The sequence below is a fragment of the Haliotis cracherodii genome, unplaced genomic scaffold (genome assembly GCF_022045235.1).
Source record: "Haliotis cracherodii isolate W230 unplaced genomic scaffold, xgHalCrac1.p SCAF_23, whole genome shotgun sequence".
Lineage (NCBI taxonomy): Eukaryota > Metazoa > Mollusca > Gastropoda > Lepetellida > Haliotidae > Haliotis > Haliotis cracherodii.
Genome location: NW_027266279.1, coordinates 13,182,978 through 13,198,944, shown reverse-complemented (window position 1 = coordinate 13,198,944; position 15,967 = coordinate 13,182,978). Strand labels below are relative to the sequence as shown.

The following is a 15,967-nucleotide window of genomic DNA, read 5'->3' as shown; positions in this document are numbered from 1 at the left end:
CCAGTACCTTTGATGTTTCGTGATCATTAAATACCCAGTACATTTGATGTTTCATGATCATTAAATACCCAGTACCTTTAATGTTTTGTGATCATTAAATACCCAGTACATTTGATGTTTCGTGATCATTAAATACCCAGTACCTTTGATGTTTCATGATCATTAAATACCCAGTACATTTGATGTTTTGTGATCCATAGATACCCAGTACCTTTGATGTTTCGTGATCATTAAGTACCCAGTACCTTTGATGTTTCGTGATCATTAAATACCCAGTACCTTTAGTGTTTCGTGATCATTAATACCCAGTACCTTTAATGTTTCGTGATCATTAAGTACCCAGTACCTTTGATGTTTCGTGATCATTAAGTACCCAGTACCTTTAATGTTTCGTGATCTTTGAATACCCAGTACCTTTTATGTTTCATGATCTGTAGATACCTGGTACCTTTAATGTTTTGTTGATGGTGACATCTTTATGCTTGATACACAATGCACCATTGATGGCAGTCTAAACGTTGAGTAGTGTGATTAGTTTGTTTGATGTTTTTCGATGATTGTTGCATTAGTTTTTTAGGATATTCTGGTTTGATCGTTATGATTAACTGTTCTATACTTTCAATGTTTTATGTCAAGAACACGGTAGGGATGTCTTTGTGGTATCTTTGTTTCAGATTTATTGTGTATCACAAAAAAATCATTGTGGGTTTGATTCCCTAAATGGATATGAGCGAAATCAATTCTTTGTGTCCTCTATCATGGTAGGTCTGGACTATAAGAGTAGTGTAAAACAATGTTCAATCACTCGAGAGAAGTGGTGACTTTTTTGAGTAAATGTCACCAAATGCCACATACACATGCGACCCGTGAAGATCCAGGGTCTAATAGGTCCTCAGCAACCCATGCTTGCCGTAAAAGGTGACTATGCTTGTCGTAAAAGGCGACTAACGGGATCGGGTGGTCAGGCTCGCTGACTTGGTTGATGTATGTCTTCGTGTTCTCCCAACTTCTACATGCTCATCAAACACAGGACACAAGCATTTTTTAATCAATTTGTTGAATCCCAATTCATGTTTCTCCACACTCTTTGTCTACTTTGTCATCCATCAACTTTTAAGTAATGCCTATCAAACTATTCGTGTTTCTCCACACTCAGGTAAAACAGAGGAGATTGACATAGGCGGAGTGTTTAGAGCCGAGTTCAGCATACAGAACCTGCCCGGTGAGAAGAAGTTCCTGGTGAACCTCCAGCTGAAGGTGTGTCTCACGGCCGGGGCGGACTGCCAGTTCACTCTGCCCATCTTCGTAGACATGCTGGTGCCCAAACCCTTCTGTGACTGGGACGCCACGAAACAACTCAAAGGTGAGTCAACATTTGTTCTTTCATGTCTTGGGGCGGTCGGGTAGCCTAGTGGTTAAAGCGTTCGCTCGTCATGCCGAAGACCCGAGTTCGAATCCAGACATGGGTACAATGTGTGAAGCCCATTTCTGGTGTCCCCCGCCGTGATATTGCTGGTATATTGCTAAAAGCGGCATAAAACCAAACTCACTCACTCACTCTTTCATGTCTTATAACAAATTAAGGCATTTTTACTGTTGCGGTATGTCGTGCGTTAATAATTGTTATATACGAACGATATATATTTCCCAATGTTGTGAATCAAATATCTATCTTTTTTAGACACGAAATAATGCCACCTATGATATGAAGTGCTTATACGTTTCAAGATTGATATCCATAGCATATAGCTTGTACCCCTGTTCATTACGGGGTAGAATAGGTCCCTCGTTCCCCATTATCAGGTCAGCCTGCCCTGACTGTGACATTCTGTCGCTCACACGTTACAAGATTTATGGGATTTTACCTGGTACAGATTTAATAGGTGGAGGGGATATGTGGTTGTCAAGGCTAGATGTAATTGATTGTTCTCTAACATTTGATTAGCAGGGGAAAAAGTGGTTGTCAAGATGGCAGTTAGGGAGGGCGGTCATTCAATAAAGCATGTTCATGTTTTAGACAACGTTCACATTAATTGTTTGATAGCCATTTCTAGGAAGTTGACGGATGACAAAGTAGACACAATTCATGGAAAATTAAAGAAGTTATCCGTAAATTGTTTCAACGTACACATAGTCAGGAAAAATATTTGATATTCACTGCCAGGATATTAGAACTCTGACATTCATCCCCAGACTTCTCCCTGACGGAGTTCGTGTCAACACAAGGTGCACAGGTGTCTGACAGGCTGAGTGGCCTGCTGGTGGACAAGCTACTGGACACGCTCGGCCTCGCCTCCTACCTCCAGGACACACAGTGCAGCCTCGCCGGCCGAGGGGCTACAGGCTGGAACTCAGGTGCGGCATAGTGTGGGGAACTCTGACTGTAGCAAGTGCTACAGGAACTCCAACTGTAGCAAGTGCTACAGGAACTCCAACTGTAGTAGGTGCTGTGGGAACTCACTGTAGCAGGTGCTACAGGAACTCCAACTGTAGTAGGTGCTACGGGAACTCCAACTGTAGTAGGTGCTGTGGGAGCTCACTGTAGCAGGTGCTACAGGAACTCCAACTGTAGTAGGTGCTACGGGAACTCCAACTGTAGCAGGTGCTACTGGAGCTCCAACTGTAGTAGGTGCTACGGGAACTCCAACTGTAGTAGGTGCTACGGGAACTCCAACTGTAGCAGGTGCTACGGGAACTCCAACTGTAGCAGGTGCTACTGGAGCTCCAACTGTAGTAGGTGCTACGGGAACTCCAACTGTAGTAGGTGCTACGGGAACTCCAACTGTAGCAGGTGCTACGGGAACTCCAACTGTAGCAGGTGCTACAGGAACTCCAACTATAGTAGGTGCTACAGGAACTCCAACTGTAGCAGGTGCTACAGGAACTCCAACTGTAGTAGGTGCTGTGGGAGCTCACTGTAGCAGGTGCTACAGGAACTCCAACTGTAGCAGGTGCTACGGGAACTCTGACTGTAGCCGGTGCTCCACGATGCTGGGTGTTTGTCATTGCTAAGGATTAACTGGATAATCCTGTATCATTGATGATATCTTTTTTGAGGCATACTGTCATTTTTACAAAGACAAATTCATAAGTGACCCTAATATTTCTAGGACATAATATATACAGACATAGATGTAATTCACAGATGTTTGAAAGAAGAAACAATTGAGTCCAATGATTGCAATCCTAAATCTGGGTGCTGTCGTACAAAGCGATCTCAGCACTAAGATAGACTTGTGACAGTCGTAGTGCTAAGGTTGTTTTGTACAACGGCACCCTGTTGTCTGTTTCGCATGACGCGACAATACCAAGCTGACAACAATTGACTTCAAGCTGATGCTCGAGAGACCTAATAGACAAATCATGTCTTGATTCATTTGAAATAATGCAAACAATTACTTGAAAATCTACAAGGAGTTATAATAAAACTGAATACATAAGAAGTCTTAAAATTTGGCCAGGTGAAGGATATTATATGCAGCCCGACAGAAAAGTTACCAGCCACGGGCGGGCAGGCAGGCAGTTATTTCGGACACTGAATGTACGGTTTTTAATAGAATGAATATATAATCACCAATCTCATTAAAATCAGATCTTAGTTCTCGCTACCGCTAAACAAAGATCTGAGGACATCCCATTACGGGTCACGTCAGACCGACCTTGCGCAAACTTTGACCGACCAATTGAATGACCAATCAGAAGGCAGCTTTCTCGTGCTTTACGGCACAAATTTCAAATTGGCGACTACGCTTCAAATAATATTTTGACAAATTCTCGATTACAAAGTTGAAACCTGAACAAAAAAACATTCTGGAATGACTAATAGATGGAGATTGTTATGATTCAGTCGTTAAACCCGTAACTATCGTGCGGAATACCCCATATTAAAGTTTTCGAGATTGCATGATTAGAAATCACATTCCGACTGTCACTTTCATAATCTGGTAAGCGACGCACTGATTGGTCGGATGAAAGGTCGTTCTGACGTAACCCCTAATAGGATGTCTTCAGATCTTTGTTTAGCGGTAGCGAGAACTAAGATCTGATTTTAATGAGATTGAATTAATCACTGTATAATGGAGGATGCCACTATGATGATTGAGTTTCCCAAGTCTGTGATGTTGCTTTCAGCGTGTCCCCTGGACATAACGTTCCCCACGCTGCCAGACACTCTGTCATGCAGTGTCCCGCAACACTGCACCGCCATCGACTGCTGTCTCGACGTCCCCCTCATCAGCAAGAATGTCGGCTTCAAGGTCGACCTTGACATGTGCAGAATGACCCTCACTCTGGGGATAGAGAAGCTGGAGTTCCGGAAGATGCTATTTAAATACAGCTGGGGAACTCCGGACAGCTTCAACCTCAAGGGTGTCTTCAGGGCCGAGTGAGTGGAATGTTTCCGACTATGTTGCAATTCTGGAAAGAAAATATACACGGATTTTATATTTTGACACCTTTCTGAAATAAGTTCTGTCATAATGCCCTGAATTGTAAATCATGATGATACGCAAGAGGCGAATAATTGACAAATATAAGTTGAAATAGATGACGAGTGGGAGTTGTTTATCGTACAATAAAACAATGCAGGAAGAATAAACCATGAGAGGTGCAGCCCCAAGTGGTTTGTTCCCCCACAATGTTTTATTGTACGTTAAACAACGACCATGGGTCGCTTAAGTCTTATATGAGATATCAACATTATGTTGATTGGTTGGTTGGTTTGTTGTTTAACGCCTCACTCAGCAATATTCCAGCTATGTGACGGCGATCTGTAAATAATTGAGTCTGGACCAGACAATCCAGTGATTGATATCATGAGCATCGATTCAACATTATGCTCAGCCTCTTTAATGATGTTGATAAAAAGTACAAGCTTTAAAAAAAATTTGTACCCAAATTTTAATTATGATGACTCCCTTAATAGAATCTGACCTCGGAAACGTCAGACAAGTCCATTTTACCAATATTTGGGTTTGGTATTTCCTGCATATTCTCACAATCCTCATGTCAATCATCTGTACCTTTTCTCCTGATACCGATTGTCCCACTTTTGGACACTTCCCTCTCAAAAATAACGTTGTCCAATAAATGACGTCATCAAGTTGCAAGCAAATTCTAAATTCCAGACATGACAGAACAATGTTTTTTCACGAAATAAACCACGCTTCGTTCTTCATTATGAGATTAATCGTGTAGCTATCTTATGTAAGGTCATAAATTGAGTACTGAATTGAATATATTGCAAATACATCTTGAACACCACATGTTAAACTTGTAATAAATAGTGCAAGCTTTCTTGTGTATTTGGTGTATAGATACCAGGTTAGGAGATGATAATGGTGATTGGTGTCGGGTTGATGACTCCGAGTCCCGGATTCGGTCTGATTCCGATCTAGATTTGAAGGCACTGTTCCCGCTCCATTTTGTGTCATGGGTACACTAAGCACTTCGCTCCAATGATATCCATCTTATGGGGTATTCCTGACAAATTATGCTAACATGCGGTGATATGTTGCTAACTCAAATACTGTTCAAAACAGAGTTAACACTCTCACTCTCACAAGGGTAACTTAATGGTAAAGGTTTTCATTTGTCTTCCCGAAAGCCTGGGGTGAATTACCTATGTGGGTACCATGTCGCCCATTTCTGGTGTCCCGCTGTGGTATTGCTGGACTGTTGGTGTAAAATTATACTCACTCACTCACTCACTCTTCCCTGCACAGTTTCATCATAGATCACCTGGAGGGAGAGAAACAGTTCCTGGTCAGTCTGAACATCAGCGCTTGTTTCGAGGCGGGTGAAGCCTGCATGATCACCGTCCCCGTGGTGAGCCAAGCCAGGTTCCCCAACCCCCTGTGTGACTGGAACGCAACTAAAGCACTCAAAGGTAAGATGTCCTCTGTGATCCAGGGGCGGTCGGGTAGCCTCGTGGTTAAAGCATTTGCTCGTCATGCCGAAGACCCAGGTTCGATTCCCGACAAGGGGCGGTCGGCTAGCCTAGTGGTTAAAGCGTTCGCTCGTCACGCCGAAGACTCGGGTTCGATTCCCGACATGGGTACAATGTGTGAAGCCCATTTCTGGTGTGCCCCGCCATGATATTGCTGGAATATTGCTAAAAGCGGTGTAAAACCATACTCACTGACTTATGCATTCCTCTGTGGTTTAGAGGATAGAGCGTCTGCCCAGGAGCTGAAGGTTGGGGTTCGATCCCCGGCCGCGTCATACCACAAAAAGTTAAAAGATGGTACTTGTTGTTACCAATGTGGCATTCGGCATAACGGGCTTAAACAAGGACTGATCAGTGTGGCATCAGTGTACTGTGTCTGAGTGGGGTGTCCAGGTGAAATTGAGGCATGGTATCTCTGTTGGCAAGCACTATGAAGCCAGCATTAGTTTGGACAAGTACGAACACCCACACACATACACACGTGCATGCATGTTGCTATGTAAGTGCAATAATCTTGAATGCAAAGTTAAACGCCATTTCACCTGACTTAAAGATAAGACTCACGAATGTCCTATACTTAACTCTATGCCTCACTCAGCCCTAGTGGAAGGCGAACATTTCATTCCCTCATCCTCTACCGCCTCCGTGGTCTTGTGGTAGAGCGTCTGCCCGGGGAGCGGAAGGTCCGGGGTTCGATCCCCAGCAATTATCAGCGTCATACCAAAAGATGTTAAAAGATAGTACTTGTTGTTACCCTGTCTGGCGCTCGGCATTATGGGGCTAAAACAAGGACTGGTCGGCTCAGAGTCAGTATACTGTGTCTGAGTGGGGTATTCATGTTAAACTGTGGCATGGTATCAGTGAGCTAGCACTATAAATCAGCATCAGTCCAGACTAGTACAAGCAGCCACACAAACACACACACGTACATGCACGTCGCTGTATAAGTGCAATAATCTTGGACGCGACGTTAAACCCCATTTCACCTCACCTCACCTCATCCTCTCATTTGTCCAAAATAATGGGAAGGGTGCTGTTTTTGTTTGTTTGTTTGTTTGTTTGTTTGTTTCTTTGTTGTTTGTTGGTCAATGCCGCACTCAGCAATGTTCCAGCTATATGACAGCGGTCATACAAAGCTTGCGAAGATAACCCATTCAGGAACTATAATCACAGTCAACTAATACACAATCTCATTGGTCAGTTACAAACTCATTGTTTGTTTGTTTGTTGTTTAATGCCGCAGTAAGCAATATTCCAGCTATTTGATCGCGGTCTGTATATAATCAAGTCTGGACCAGACAATCCAGTGATGGACATCATGAGCATTGATCCATGAATTGGGATCGCTGACATGCATCAACTAAGTCAGCGAGCCTGACCACCCGATTCCATTAGTCGCCTCTTACGACAAGCCTTCACAGGTCAGAAGGGTGCTGTAACAAGCTATCACTGTTATGTGATAAATATGTCCATTGCCATGTGTTAAAACTAGTCTGTGATGCATCTCTAGGTTTCTCTCAGTGTTAAAACTAGCCTGTGATGCATCTCTAGGTTTATCTCAGTGTTAAAACTAGTCTGTGATGCATCTCTAGGTTTCTCTCAGTGTTAAAACTAGTCTGTGATGCATCTCTAGGTTTCTCTCAGTGTTAAAACTAGTCTGTGATGCATCTCTAGGTTTCTCTCAGTGTTAAAACTAGTCTGTGATGTATCTCTAGGTTTCTCTCAGTGTTAAAACTAGTGTGTGATCCATCTCTAGGTTTCTCTCAGTGTTAAAACTAGTCTGTGATGTATCTCTAGGTTTCTCTCAGTGTTAAAACTAGTCTGTGATGCATCTCTAGGTTTCTCTCAGTGTTAAAACTAGTCTGTGATGCATCTCTAGGTTTCTCTCAGTGTTAAAACTAGTCTGTGATGCATCTCTAGGTTTCTCTCAGTGTTAAAACTAGTCTGTGATGCACCTCTAGGTTTCTCTCAGTGTTAAAACTAGTCTGTGATGCATCTCTAGGTTTCTCTCAGTGTTAAAACTAGTCTGTGATGACAAGATTGACACAATTTTATGGATAACAACTTCTTTAATACTGTAAAAAGCGACGTTTCGGTATAGATCCTTATACCGTTGTCAAGCAAGACTGAATGAGGGACATAGTGCAGAATATATATAGCAAGTGGAGGATTAACAGTAGAGGATTAACAGTAACAACAAAGGCATACATGAGTGGGATAACATAGGTAGGTGTGACAACAAAGGATGATGCTATCACAACACGATGGACAGAAAACACATAGCTAGAAGTTGTTATCCATAAAATTGTGTCAATCTTGTCATCCGCCAACTTCTAAGTAATGCCTATCAAACTAGTCTGTGATGCATCTCTAGGTTTCTCTCAGTGTTAAAACTAGTCTGTGATGCACCTCTAGGTTTCTCTCAGTGTTAAAACTAGTCTGTGATGCATCTCTAGGTTTCTCTCTCGGCACCTGGCTGAGTCAACAGAATATTGGCACGGGGTCACTGACCTCCCTGTTGAGGTCCCAGCTGGCGGAGGCCGTGGGTATCTCCCAGTACCTCCTAGAGCCCATGTGTAACAGACAGGCTGGGATATACAAGGCGGACAGTAACGGATGGAATACAGGTAGGTGAATAAACTAGGTGGAGTTTTTAGATACATATTAACATTATTTATTGTATTACCGTATTTGACGTAATAAGCGCCCAGGGGTGATCTCAAAATTAGAAATAGGGGGTTCTTATTACAATATTATTTTGTTGAAAGATCATAAATTTCTAGTTTATGCTGACAGACTGAAATGTTAATTGCCCATAGTTAAGGGTGCATTTAACACACGAGTGCGTATCACACACGAATAAATAAGTCTTGTGTACAATGATCAATCGGAAGGGGTGCTAATTGGGACTGTTCACTAGCCAATATATTAGGAAATAGCGCCATGGGCGCTTATTACGTCAAATGTGAAATAATTTATGTATATTGATAGGGAAAGTAAATTAGTTCTTTTTATCATTTCTGCTTCTTCTTTTTTTCTTTTATTATTTTTTGTTCACTTTTAAATTTTTTGGAATTGGCGGATTTGTAAACCAATTTTTTTAAGAGTCTGGCCTTAATTTCAATTGTAATCAGTGACTTCTTGATGATAGTAAGAAAATACACAGTTGTTTTTTCGAAACAGCTGCGGCAAGATACTATTAGTTATAGTGTCTTGAGTAGCCGTAGACGGTGTCATGTTATTCAAATATTTTTCTTCTAACCTTGTATGACACCAAATGGGGGAACTAAAGACTTCATTATGAATTTATTATGCCGAAAAGTTCACACTATTTAGTATCTTTATTCGGTATACGGGCTTATATGGGGTTTGTAGTTCTGCTCTCTGATTGGTCAATCTCGCTTTGAGGCATAATACGTGTCCATTTGCAGGCCAAAAGTGATCAGTCATATTAACATCACTGGTATTCAGCTTTTTTGTAGACATCAAATCTGACATTTAGTTAGGGCTAAAAAATCACCCCTCGACCTTATAGTGGTGTGCCGTATTATATACCTGACCAACAACTTCTGCAGCTTGCCCCCGGAACCTGACCCTCCCGAGCCTGCCCGACTCCATGTCGTGCCACGTCCCTGACTACTGCACGGGGCTGGACTGTTGTGTGACTGCTGCCGGCATTGGGATGTCCTTCAATGCCAAGATACTGTTGAACACGTGTGACTATGTCCTCACGGTTGGCATAGAGAACCTGGTCTTCAAGACAGCTCTCTTTAACTACAAGTGGGGTATGTATATCGTGTAGGTTGTGAAATAGCTTTCCAGCTCTGTTGGCAGCTTGTTAAATTGTATGTTGTGACTTTCACCTTATAACTGAGTGAGAAATTCTAATTTCTTTCAATAGTCTCCCACCATTAATGTAATGAAGTCAAAATTCAAGGGATTAGTTGCAATAAACGCAAACTCACGTGAGAAGGATTTTGCCATACCCCTTCCTCTTAAAATATAATCATTCAAGATAATCTGCTGAGACATTCCATTGGGCAGAAAAGGAAATATAGAGGAGAAAGTTATATTAATGCATCACTGAAAATCAGTTACACTATTACACACTTGTATACAGTGGAACCCTGGTAGTCCCGACCCCACCTACTGGACAGATAGTTCGGGACGTAGAATATATTGATAAAATAGACAGACACAGGTTCTTCATATACACTTGTATTCAAAATCCATCTGCCAACACAATACACCTCCTGCACTCACACAGGTTATCACTCAACTGCCTGCCTAGAGCAAACCAAGATGGCCACCGTAAAGTCATTCTCAAATCATAGACGGCAGTTTCGTAGTCGACGGGAAGTTTCTTATTCCAGGGGAAGTTTCGTATCCACACATTAACATATATACGGGTACAAGAATCTTTGACGATTTGTAATTCCACACGATATCCGTCTTTTTGTTTGCAGGCATGTTTTATTGTTTGTTTTTGTTTCAGGTGAATGGGAACAGTTTAATTTAAATGGAGTGGTACGGATTGAGTAAGTTTTTTAATTTGCTATTGTTTGTGAATGAATGAGGTACATGTTGAACAAACCATATCGTTAAATGATATCAACTATGTGGCATCCTCGTGCTGACAGAGAAGTAGCATCCTACCAGATCCGGGGGCACAGCGGGCCCAGTTGTCTAAGGCGCTGTGATTCGCTGTGCAGAGTTGCGTCCCTTTGGCATGCCAGAAACCTATGATTGTTGGTTCGAATCCCGATTCGTCCCAATTATGTTTCTAGGTTTATCAGCACCATACCCTTGCTCGTGGGTTTCATCGAAGTGGTAAACGTCTGAGACCTGCATCACTTCAGGCTTTCCTCCCACATTAAGCTGACAGGGGCGGTCGGGTAGCCTAGTGGTTGAAGCGTTCGATCGTCCCGCCGAAGACCCGGGTTCGATTCCCAACATGTGTACAATGTGTGAAGCCCATTTCTGGTCTCCCCCACCGTGATATTGCTGGAATATTGCTAAAGTGGCATAAAACCACACTCACTCACTCATTAAGCTGACACGCCTTGATATAACTGGAATAATGTTAAAAGCAGCATTAAACCCAACTCACTCACTCACTCCTACCAGATGCATGGAATTTTTCAATGCCCCTGCTGTACACATTTGGGGAATAAATTAAAAAAATGTATTTACAGTAGAACATGGCTATAACGATCACAGATATAGCGAACAAACGGATACAACGAACTGTTAAAAAATCCCTGATTTATCTCCTTTACATGTCATTGCTGCAATTACATGTTTTGTGTTTTGTTTTATCCAAGATGGCAGACGTTTCCGAGCGAAAACGTACATAACATACAACGGATATAACGAACTGATTTCTCTGGTCCCTTGTAGTTTGTTATATCCATGTTCCACTGTATAAAATATTGCTCATTAAATAATTGAAATATAACTCAATATACAAGATACAAGAATATAAATTCTTCTGGAGCACAAGTGGCCTGATTGTCTAAGGTGATGCAATTCACTATGAAGAGTTGCATCCCTTACATGTGCATGATCCTGTCTCGTGGGGCCCTGATCATTGTCAGGACCATACTTGTGTTCGTGGATTTCATCAAAGTGATCATCATCATCATCATCATCATCATCATCTTCACTTTTGGTTTTCCTGCCACATCAACTGTCTTGCCTTGATATGACTGAAATACTGTTTAAACTGGCGTAAAACCCAACACACTCACTATACTCTCATCACATTGTAAAGCATTCCTCTCTTCACATTGTATAGCACTCCTGAGCATCTTTCAGATTTAAGATCGACGACTTAAAGGGAGAGCGGAAGTTCCTGGTCAGTCTGAACGTGTCCCTGTGCTTTGAGGCGGAGTCCACATGTCTGTTGTCTGTTCCCATCATTACCGAGGCCAAATTTCCCAAGATCCTCTGCAACTGGGAGGACAAGCTGTCTCTGCGAGGTAGGCACTGTGTTTTGTGACATGCAGTCATATATAGCAGGGATCTGTAAGCAATCGAGCCTGGACCAGACAACCCATTGATCGACATCATGAGCATCAATCTACGCAATTGCGATATGATGACATACATCAACCAAGGCATAGAGTCTGACCACCTGATCCATTTAGTGTCCTCATACGTCTACAATAGGTTGCTGGGGAAATATTTTCTTCTCCGGAATTTCCACGGGTATCAAGAGTTGCTGTTGATAACGAGTTGTGGGACCGCATGGTGTTATAGGTATACTGGTATACTGCAATATTTTTTTCAAGCGATATGTAGTGCAATATTATTTCTATGTTCCAGTATGTTGGGTAAACATTATATAACAAGGTTTGTTATTATTTGTATCGTTTAACCTAAAAGGCTTGCAAATATATAGCACATCATGGTATTACTGGTATACCGATATACAACAATACGCTTTTCAAACAATATACATTGCAATACTATTTCTGTGTTCTGGTATATTGGGTAAAAATTCTATTAAAAAAATTCATTATGATTAAATTTAAACTGTTAACTAAAATCTACTCAGAAATTCATTCACAAATGATGTTTCCCTACGAAATTGATTAAAAAAAGACGGAAACAAAGAATTGATTTTTCTCTCTTGTTGGTATCTCCCTTGTATCCATGACTACAAAATGGTGGCGCCCGGCGATGCTGACTGTGACATTGTAGTACTTACTTTAGATTGTAGATCTAGATCTGTAGATAGGATCTGTATGTACAATTAGTGTCAATCACTGTGAAACACTGAAGCTCCCAATATATTGCAATACATACGATTTCATCGCAACATATCTTGTAATATATATTTACTTTAGAATGTAGAAAATAGGATCTGTATGTACAATCAGTGTCAATCACTGTGAAACACTGAAGCTCCCAATATATTGCAATACATACGATTTCATCGCAACATATCTTGTAATATATATTTACTTTAGAATGTAGAAAATAGGATCTGTATGTACAATCAGTGTCAATCACTGTGAAACACTGAAGCTCCCAATATATTGCAATACATACGATTTCATCGCAACATATCTTGTAATATATATTTACTTTAGAATGTAGAAAATAGGATCTGTATGTACAATCAGTGTCAATCACTGTGAAACACTGAAGCTCCCAATATATTGCAATACATACGAAGCTCATACATTGATAAACGTTTCCCAAAGTGTAATCTGGATATTAATATCCTAAAACAGTATGGACCAATTTTACCTACTCTTCCTGTTGTCTGTAGGCTTTTCTCTGAAGACATGGTTGGCGGAGAGCGGGTCTGCTGTTGGTGCACAAGTGACCGGCGTCCTTCTGTCCAAGCTCCTCGATGAACTGCAGATCACGGAGTACCTGAAGGATCCTCAGTGTCAGAGGGACGCGGCGCCGTATGCTGGAGCTGTGGGAGGATGGAAGAAGGGTAAGGAGCTATGTTTGCACTTACACTCCGGGGTAAATCCCCATGGGTACAATGTGTGAAGCCCACTTCTGGTGACCCCATCCAGTGATATTGCAGGAATATTGCTAATCATAGCAGCATATGACAATACTCACTCACCTAGTACTGACTGTCCAGGGCCCCTTTCCTCAAAGCGATCTTAGCGCTACGATGATTGTAACCCTATGTTAAAGTATGGGTCTTACGATCACCTTAGCGCTAAGATCGCTTTGAGGAATGGGACCCAGAGGGCGGTGCTGGATATTGGTTGTAGATGTAGGTTATACTTTCCTGTGTATGGAATCCTTTTTTATTAATGATGTCAGGGTATGAAACTCCCAAAGATTTCAGCCAGACCACAGGACTGGCTAGCTGAAATACTTGCCAGCCCTGACCAAAACCTGCCTGCCTACTATAATCATATGTTTCTCAGGATAATTTAATTAAAACTTTAAATCGAATTCTTTGAACATGAAGTAATGCAAGAAAAGAAATAGCAAACACTTTTTAGGTCAGATTTGTATTTAATATCCTAGAATACATCATGTAAATATCCTTATTCCTAAATAGGGCCTAAATTTTAGGTTGTCTAAAAGCTAACTGGGTTCCTTTTTGGTGACATTTTATCATTCATCTTTACATGTGAATTGATGCTTATCATCGGGAAATATTTAGAATATTTTCACATATGAAATATAACCCGACCGCCGGGCAGGGGGATTTGAAAACCTGGCAACCCAAGTTGAAATCAACCCGTCTCGGACGTTTGGGCAGGCAGGTATTTCGAACGCTGATGATGTATTTGTTTTTTAATTGTTGTATTGAACAATGAGACTGTTAAAAATCAATTTTTTCCTTGAAGCCATTATTTTCACAAACACTTGGTATTGTCAAATACTGAAAAATATATGTTTATGAAAAAAACAGAATGGTACAATTGACATTGCTTTTACCAGAGATTTTGTATAATCATGGAAAGATTTTTATTGCTTTAATTGGTATATGTTTGCTAGTCCTGTGGACGAGACCATGGCTATGTATGCTCTGACCATGCACCCTTACAGATTGTCCGGCCAGCTTGACCCTGCCGTCCCTGCCGTCTGGAGTGACCTGTCACCTGTCTGACCCCTGTGGCACTGTAGAGTGTTGTATATTCGTGGGCTTCATCGGGAGATCCTTCAACGTCAAGATTGGCATTGACCCCTGCACCTACACATTTACCATGGGCATTGAGAAGCTGGTGTTCACCAGGGCCCTCTTCACGTACAGATGGGGTAAGTGAGAGGAGAGCCTAAAGTGAAGCTGGTGTTCACCTGGGCCCTCTTCACGTACAGATGGGGTAAGTGAGGGGATAGCTTGAAGTGAAGCAGGTGTTCACCAGGGCCTTCTTCACATACAGATGGGGTAAGTGAGGGAATAGCTTGAAGTGAAGCAGGTGTTCACCAGGGCCTTCTTCACATACAGATGGGGTAAGTGAGGGGATAGCTTGAAGTGAAGCAGGTGTTCACCAGGGCCTTCTTCACGTACAGATGGGGTAAGTGGGATTACAGCCTGAAGTGAAGCAGGTGTTCACCAGGGCCTTTTTCACGTACAGATGGGGTAAGTGGAAGGAGAGCCGGAATTGAAGCAGGTGTTCACCAGGGCCTTCTTCACATACAGATGGGGTAAATGAGGGGATAGCTTGAAGTGAAGCAGGTGTTCACCAGGGCCTTCTTCACATACAGATGGGGTAAGTGAGGGGATAGCTTGAAGTGAAGCAGGTGTTCACCAGGGCCTTCTTCACATACAGATGGGGTAAGTGGGAGGATAGCCTGAAGTGAAGCAGGTGTTCACCAGGGCCCTCTTCACGTAAAGATGGGGTAAGTGGGAGGATAGCCTAAAGTGAAGCAGGTGTTCACCAGGGCCCTCTTCACATACAGATGGGGTAAGTGGGAGGATAGCCTGAAGTGAAGCAGGTGTTCACCAGGGCCCTCTTCACGTACAGATGGGGTAAGTGGGATTACAGCCTGAAGTGAAGCAGGTGTTCACCAGGGCCTTCTTCACATACAGATGGGGTAAGTGGAAGGACAGCCTGAAGTGAAGCAGGTGTTCACCAGGGCCTTCTTCACATACAGATGGGGTAAGTGGGATTACAGCCTGAAGTGAAGCAGGTGTTCACCAGGGCCCTCTTCACGTACAGATGGGGTAAGTGGGAGGATAGCCTGAAGTGAAGTAGGTGTTCACCAGGGCCCTCTTCACGTACAGATGGGGTAAGTGGACGGAGAGCCGGAATTGAAGCAGGTGTTCACCAGGGCCCTCTTCACGTACAGATGGGGTAAGTGGGAGGATAGCCTAAAGTGAAGCAGGTGTTCACCAGGGCCCTCTTCACGTACAGATGGGGTAAGTGGGAGGATAGCCTAAAGTGAAGCAGGTGTTCACCAGGGCCCTCTTCACGTACAGATGGGGTAAGTGGGAGGATAGCCTAAAGTGAAGCAGGTGTTCACCAGGGCCCTCTTCACGTACAGATGGGGTAAGTGGGAGGATAGCCTGAAGTGAAGCAGGTGTTCACC

The 15,967-nt window shown here is 42.5% G+C and overlaps 1 protein-coding gene across 1 annotated transcript in view; it reads left to right on the top strand.

The window, feature by feature from the left end:
• Positions 1-15,967, top strand: part of LOC139471999 (uncharacterized) — a 188,571-nt gene that overhangs the window by 73,081 nt on the left and 99,523 nt on the right. The window contains exons 53-62 of the mRNA XM_071254507.1: positions 1,157-1,363; positions 2,194-2,355; positions 4,132-4,384; positions 5,724-5,887; positions 8,404-8,574; positions 9,523-9,732; positions 10,443-10,485; positions 11,765-11,928; positions 13,227-13,400; positions 14,483-14,692. Coding sequence (XP_071110608.1) covers positions 1,157-1,363; positions 2,194-2,355; positions 4,132-4,384; positions 5,724-5,887; positions 8,404-8,574; positions 9,523-9,732; positions 10,443-10,485; positions 11,765-11,928; positions 13,227-13,400; positions 14,483-14,692 — 1,758 coding nt within the window. The remainder of the gene's footprint in view (positions 1-1,156; positions 1,364-2,193; positions 2,356-4,131; positions 4,385-5,723; positions 5,888-8,403; positions 8,575-9,522; positions 9,733-10,442; positions 10,486-11,764; positions 11,929-13,226; positions 13,401-14,482; positions 14,693-15,967) is intronic.